At 46.2% G+C, this 7,279-nt stretch overlaps 1 protein-coding gene across 2 annotated transcripts; it reads right to left on the reverse strand.

Moving 5' to 3' along the window:
• Positions 1–348: 348 nt before the first annotated feature.
• Positions 349–6,949, reverse strand: LOC147610511 (ABC transporter B family member 10-like). Of its 2 annotated transcripts, XM_086786467.1 has the most exons (12): positions 6,203–6,921; positions 5,727–6,071; positions 5,586–5,640; positions 5,331–5,506; positions 5,030–5,230; positions 4,663–4,922; positions 4,120–4,433; positions 3,801–4,024; positions 3,338–3,708; positions 2,594–3,009; positions 2,131–2,372; positions 349–2,033 (listed from the first exon to the last, which is right to left on the reverse strand). In XM_086786467.1, exons 2-12 carry the CDS (start codon positions 6,003–6,005, stop codon positions 762–764), a joined length of 3,810 nt encoding a protein of 1,269 aa, XP_086642593.1. In that variant the 5' UTR covers positions 6,006–6,071; positions 6,203–6,921; the 3' UTR covers positions 349–761. The 2 variants fall into 2 exon arrangements, with proteins under 2 accessions (XP_086642593.1, XP_086642592.1); XM_086786466.1 differs by having other exon boundaries at positions 5,727–6,949.
• Positions 6,950–7,279: the final 330 nt, after the last annotated feature.

Genomic DNA, 7,279 nt, shown 5'->3' on the forward strand with positions numbered 1-7,279 from the left:
CCCAGGCATGTTTTTCCAGTTGCATTAATGAGATCTCATTAAAAAAGGTAAAGCTTTTTGAGGTTATGTTAAGTTGACATTATTCAAATGAGAGCAACTTTCCATCCATCAACCACTACCATTCCCCATCCTCAAACAAAAAGAAACCTTTAGCCATCAGCACCCCTTGTAACCAAGTGTGTATTCATTAAGCTTACAAAAAGACCCCTCTCACCTCTTCAACCATCACCTAACTTAATGCCACTCAACCAAATGTAAAAATGCCCACCACTTATTTGGCACTTCAAACAAAGCAACAATTGGTGACACAGTGCTTGTATTAACTAAGTGGGATTAAGAGGACTGAAATGAGAAGATTATTTCAAAGTATGATATTATCAATTGTCTGGGATTACATTTGTATCAGATCAACTCACCTTGTGTACAAATTTTAAGGTATGCTACACCTTGCACATGAGCTCTCCTTATTTTTTTAAATGAAGGCTCATAAAAAATGAGCTCAAAAACTGTGAGGTATTCACAATCAGATGAGCTCACTTGCTATGAAATGAAAGGCAATAATATCAGCCATTTTCCCTTTGGTTGGCATGTCACTTAATGGGTGTCATTCCCACGTGGACCATCCTGGTGACAGGCCTTTTTGCTTGGCAAGGCATTCCCTTTTTTTTTTTTTTGCTGTGATATGGAACAAATCATTATAGTGAAAATGCCCTTGATTAACATGTTCAAGGACCCTTTATCCTCTCAAGTTTCTGATCTTATCATCTGGGTGTTTGCCTCCCTAAGAAATCTTCTAGAAACTCTTGATGCATGTCAGCTGAGGGGTGGTGGTGAATTTGCTGTTGCAGGCGGATGAGGCGCGCATACACCCCCCCGTTCCTTAGAAGCTCACCATGCCTCCCTTGCTCTACAATCTTGCCACCTTCCAACACAGCAATGGAATCCACATGCTGTATCGTAGAGAGCCGGTGAGCAACAACAATAGTTGTTCTGGCCTTCATCAAGTTGTCCAATGCCTCTTGCACTGCCCTTTCTGACTCCGCATCAAGAGCACTAGTCGCTTCATCAAGCAGTAGTATAGCTGGATTCTTCAGCACAGCCCTGGCTATGGCTACCCTCTGTTTCTGACCACCCGACAGCTGCACTCCCCTCTCCCCTACCTCGGTGCCATAGCCATTAGGCAACCCACTGATGAACCTGTCTGCATTTGCAGCTTTTGCAGCTTCAATGACCTCTGCTTCAGATGCACCATCCCTACCATACAAAATGTTTTCATACACTGAAGTGGAGAACAAGGAAGGCTCTTGCTGCACCAATGCAATGTGCTTCCGGAGTGACCGCAGCCGTAGCCGCCTGATGTCCTTGCCATCTATTGTCACACTTCCTAAAAGAGGGTCATAGAACCTAGCAATCAGAGATATAATGGAGCTTTTCCCTGATCCACTAGCACCCACTAGGGCAAGGCTCCTGCCAGGGCCTACCCCCAAGTTCAAGTCTTCAAATATGGTCACTTCCGGCCTTGACGGGTACCTGAATTTGACATGCTTTAGCTCTATTGAGCCTCTGATCTCATTCACCTCCTCAGCTTTAGTGTCATCTGGTTCTATCTCTGTCTTCCTGTCAAGAACTTCAAACACAGCGCCTACTGACTGCACACCTTCTATGATGTCAGGAGCTAGCAATAGAGTTTCTGCAATGCCAAGGGCGGTCACAAGCAGCACCGTGAAGCTCTTCACCATTGGGCCAAATGAAGTGTACCCACACTTGATCAAGTAGGATCCATACCACAGTGTGAGGGCATAGGAGCAAAACATGCAACACTGGGAGATGCCAAAAGCGATTCCTGCGATCTGACCCCTGTAGAAGGATTCCCTTGCAGGACGTTGGAGCTCCCTGCAGAAAAGCTGCAAAACCTTCTCTTCTGCACAGAACGCTGCCACAGTGCGGATGTTACCAACAGCTTCCCCTGCCACCATGTTTGCTCTCAGGTATGACTTGCATACGTCTCCACTGAATCCCCTTAGGAATTGTCGCTGCACAGCAGTATTTTCTTAGCGCTCATGCTCAACATAGAAGCTGAGAATAGAATTGATGGGGCAGCAATAGACATTTGAGATCAACTAAGAGTACCTGAGCAACAGCTGAGGACACAATGAAAGGGAAGGTGGAGATCATGACAAGGGCTATCCTCCATTGGAGCAAGAAGGCCACTACGAATGCAGTGGTTATGAGTGATAAGTTGTGTGTCAGCGTACACAGAAGATCTCCCACTGCAGCCTTCACCATCAATGCATCCGAAGCTAGGCGGGATGCTACCAGACTGCTGCTATTCGTCTCGTCTTCAAACCATCCAACTTCATAACGGAGAATTGCTGCAAAAAACCATCAAAGGATGCACGGAACAAGATTAAGGAGGGAAACATTGCAAATTGATCTCTCTCTCTCTCTCTCTCTCTCTCTCTCTCACACACACACACACACTTTCACTCGCGCGCGCACACACTAACAGAGCAAACGCAGGGCCCTTAAATAAAAGCTTTCTTTTGTTACACTCAAAGACGATGGCATACATTAGCATAGAAACACTTCTAACCTGAAAACATCAGATGTCGTACTCGGAAGGTAACATTCTCCCCCATAAGCCCGAAAAAGTAGTGCTCCATGACAAAGAACAAAAGTGTGGCTGTGCCTGCACCTAGAAATAAGATGCTAAGCTTTCGAATCTCATTAGGCAAGTAGCCTGGGGTGAGGGAGTAAAAAGCTATCAACCCTTCCGTGATCCCCAGCACAAAAAGAGGCATAGACCCTCCAGCAGTAATGGCTCCCAACATGCCCATGAGACTGTATGGCCAGTCTGGTGCATTAAGTTGCATTAATCTCTTAAGGGACGGTTTTTGAAAAGTTTTTCGGTCACATGATGGTTCCGGAATGGTAACAGATTCCAGGTCTGATTGCACGCTCAGACGGAAACTGAAAGCTTTCATGGTGAGAGAAGAGCCGCGAGAATGCCTGCACCAATTAAGGAGAGCATTACTGTTTACATCAAATTCTTCCATAACTTGAAAATGATACACAACCTCAGAGTATAAGTCTGGCTACACAACATTCTCTGCCTATGCAATGGGTGGGTAACCATTCCTAACGAGGGTGCCCTACCACTACCGGGCAGGAATAGTTGTGCAATGTGTAGCCAGCCTAACATCAATCGGAAATGTTCAAGAATATATGCATGGAAGCCCGGTACTATCATGATGTTAGCCACAAGCAAACAGTGCAAGGACTCAGTCATTACTATGCTGTTCTGAGTACAAATTCCACATCTAGGATGAATCATTACCTGCCAGAACATACATAATCATTCCCAGAGCCCAGATCCTTAGCACTGTCATCTTGAAAGTTTATAAGACTAGCATAAGACCCATCGTTTGCCAAAAGTTGATGATGTGTGCCGCTTTCCACAATCTTCCCATGCTGCAAGACTGTTATGACGTCAGCGTCCCGGACTGTGGAGAGACGGTGTGCTACCATGACTGTTGTCCGCCCAACCATAATGTGAGCGAGGGAATCCTGCACAAGCTTCTCTGACTCGGAATCCAAAGCACTCGTGGCTTCATCCAAAAGCAAAATAGTAGGATCTTTCAGAACTGCCCTAGCAAGGGCAACTCGTTGCTTCTGTCCACCAGACAGCTGAACCCCTCTTTCACCAACCTGTAGACACCTTTTTCACATTAGCTGCTTATCCATGCCTTCATGCAAGCTATCATCCATGCATACTCCCATATATTCTCCATTCAAGTTACCTGTGTGTCGTACTTGGCAGGCAGCTGATTTATAAAGTCATGGGCTCCAGATATCTTGGCAGCTGTTACAACATCGTCAAAGCTGGCTTCCTCCATTCCGAATAGGATATTGTCTTTGATTGTTGTTGCAAAGAGAGCAGGCTCCTGGATAACAAGCCCAATTTGTGATCGTAACCACTTCAGTTGTAGGCCTCTTACATTATGTCCATCCAGAAGAACTTGACCTTCAAAAACAGGATTGAGAAACATGTCAAACCCCATGTACATAGTTAAACATGGAGTCCCACTTCAATAAGAGTGGCCAAACCTCAATACAGACCTGTCTGAGGATCGTAGAAGCGTTCAATAAGTGAGATGACAGTGCTTTTGCCAGAACCACTACCACCCACAATGGCCACCAGCTTCCCTGCGGGAATATTCAAGGAAAAGTCCTGAAAAATGATAGCATCTGGCCTTGAGGGATAGGCAAAGCTGATGTTTTTAAGCTCTATATGGCCTTTTACTTCCTGAAGAACATGCCCTCCTTCTCTGCTGGCAGAAACAGGTGATCGCTTGATCATCTCAAATATGGTATGGCCTGCAGCTTTGCCCTTGCCAAAAGCAGTCAAGTTAGGGAATGCTTGACCAATAGCTCTGCAAAGAAAGTTAAGGGGTCACTGTTAAGAGGCATTAAACCAGGTTGCACCCACCAGCAGGTCAAAGGTGTTGCATCATTGTGTGTATTTGTTGTGTATTTGTACGTGCTGCATGCACGTGCATGTGTGCCACATAAAACAATTCCACCCATAAGAGACTCGAGAACAGTAGGCATTCCTCTGGCTTTAAGAGAAAAACAAAAAGTTAAAGGGAGAGAATGACATACATGCCCCCAACCACCGCATTCAATATTGTCACAAATGCTGGACCACCATGAATGCTTCCTCTTTGCACCATGCGTCCAGCAAACCATAGAAGAAGTGCCCAGGTGAAGTACAGCAACAAATACACAGAACCCATACCTAAGCCTTTTGCAAGGCCACCCTTAATGCCAAGATCCACTGTCTTCTGCAAAGCCTGGGCATAAGAGCGCACTGCTTTGTCCTCCCCCCCATATGCATAAACGGAGCGTACTTGGGCAACAACCTGGTTGAAGACCCCATAGATTTGAGCACAAAATGCACTGTATAGAAATTGGATTAAAATCTATAGCACCTAAGCAAGTACGGGACCGAACTTGAATGCTTGTGTACCTGCTCAGCTATTTCCCCAGCTTTGATGTAGGCTCTTTGACTGTTAGTTGTGACGTCTATCATGGCAAAGGAATACACACCACCAGCTACAGCAATCAATGGTACAACCGCTAGTGTTAACAAGGTAAGCTCCCATGACAAAGTGATGCTGACTGCAAGCCCAGCAACAAAGCGAGCCATGTTGTGCATGAAATTGCCTACCTGCGAATGGCATTTCATGGATTTCATATAAACAAAGATACAATGGGGTAAGAGAGAGACAGCATGTGTGATCATGAGACTAGTGCCCACATGCACTGACCTTCTCTCCAATGGCATCCTGGACTAGGAGGGTGTCACTAGATATCCCCACAACAATTTCTCCAGTGGTAGAATCAGTGTCATAGAAACCAATATCCTGGCTAAGCAAGGCCCTTAGGTACTTAACCCGCATCCTAGATGACTGTCTCTCTCCTGTATAAGTCCAGCAGAACACCTCTGCAGTACAAGACAACAGACTATTAAGATGTAATCTCTACAAAGCCACAAAATGGAAGGTGCCAACCTCGAGCCTTACCAAGCCATGCCGCTGCAAGAGTAACAATGCCGACATAGACACAGTAGAGGCAGTACTGCACAGGCCAAGATACTAGTTAATGATGCAAACCACATTGCAAAATTAAGGTATAGAAGCCCAAAGAGAGGAATGTGAAAAAACCTTGGAGGCGTCTTGGTAGAGTCTTGGTGGATCAAAGAAATAAATCCCAATGGAATCCACAATGTTGCCAAAGAGAAGGACAGCCAGAGGTAGGGCAGCTCCATGACCACAAGCCCCTATGGTACCCCCAGCCATCAAGAGGTAATCAAGGCCTGTGGCAAAGGAGAAGAGCTTGAAGTAGGAGACAGTGGGATGAGAGACGAATTTTTCAACATCATCTTGCTCCTGCCCCGAATCCGACCGCAGTATTTCCTCCTCTGATACCCTTGATCTGGCCATTAATGGTGTCCTCCTCTCCTCCTCCTCAACAATCAGTAAGGCACTTAACTGTTTTTCTTCATGGCCCTGCTGCAAGTTAGACCACCCAGTTGACCTGACTTTATGCCAGAATGTGCCCAGATGGATAAAATCCCTAGGGCATAAAAACCCTACTCTCAGTGAAAACACGGATTTTGTAGCCTGAGTTGCAAGCTTACCTTGACCAGTACGCAAAGCTCCCGATTAAGTAAGTAAAAAAAAGCTAGACCAGCAGATGGTTATCTGACCACACTATAAGTCTGTTAGATTTAGTTGTAGGGTCATGCAAACACCGTGTCCCACGCATCAAAAGAGCATTGACAAACTACTCCTCTAGCAACGGGGAAGACTAATGTGAATGTAGACCTTTAAATCCTTCAGTCCATAGCCACCATGATCCTAAACCTGCACTCCATAGCCACCATGGTCCTGCTGCTTGCAGGCTACTCACAGTTACGTACCGTGTGGGTACTTTGTGAGCTACCTGTACACAGAACCCACTTTGCCTTCGGCTTTCTTGGACCTGTTCGGCTCTCTGCTAAGATCACTGTGTAGCTTCCTCGACTACAAAAGAGGATGCCCAGAAGAACCCAATGAAGGAAAACCACTGTCTCCAAGCTGTCAGCTGCTCCTGCTGCGTGTAAGAAAGAGGCGCAATCCTATGCTCTGTAGTATTATAGCCAAGTAGAAGAAAGTGGCTCCACGCAGCTGAATAGTTGGCTACAGATCAGGAAGAGATTATGAAGCTCATGCAGTGTAGGTGAGGAGTGAGTTGCTGGTGACCCAGAACCTGGGTAGCTCGTAATTGGTGGTTTTGCTTGACTCGCTTTGTTGCTCGAAAAATGGGGGAAACGGTCACGCAGACGCTGGCATAAATGGTGGCCACATGAGCGAAGCTGGCGGACCTGTTCGCTGGCCTTTGTTATATGCCGGTTTTGGTGAAACCGGGTTTTTGCGTAGAGACGACTGGCGGTATTCATCATCATTAATTGAGGGACAGCAACCCACCTGACAGGTTTCTCGGAGGGCTGGTGTGGCTGGCAAAAGAGAGTGTGTCAGAACATCCACCAACCGACGTCCTCGGCTTCATAAAAGCTCCACCACCCAGAACCGCCCATCCCCGCCCAAAACCACCCACCACCGCTACCAAAGCGCCCACCTCAGCCCATCTAATTTACAGCATCTTTTGTCAAAATTTTGCGAGCTTCTTGGGAGATTAAGTTAAGGTAAGTTTGTCCAATGCAGCCATTCTACGC

This window comes from Cibotium barometz, chromosome 49 (genome assembly GCF_041138505.1).
Source record: "Cibotium barometz isolate CiBa-2024 chromosome 49, ASM4113850v1, whole genome shotgun sequence".
NCBI classification, from domain to species: Eukaryota; Viridiplantae; Streptophyta; class Polypodiopsida; order Cyatheales; family Cibotiaceae; genus Cibotium; species Cibotium barometz.

Bases quoted from the DNA above. Each gene is read 5' to 3' on its own strand.
- LOC147610511 (XM_086786466.1), bottom strand. From the start codon at position 6,005: ATGGCCAGATCAAGGGTATCAGAGGAGGAAATACTGCGGTCGGATTCG. The intron at 3,010-3,337 runs GTAATGATTCAT...TAATTGGTGCAG, and splicing joins GATTATGTATGTTCTGGCAG to GCATTCTCGCGGCTCTTCTC. The intron at 2,373-2,593 runs GTTAGAAGTGTT...GGTTTTTTGCAG, and splicing joins ACGACATCTGATGTTTTCAG to CAATTCTCCGTTATGAAGTT.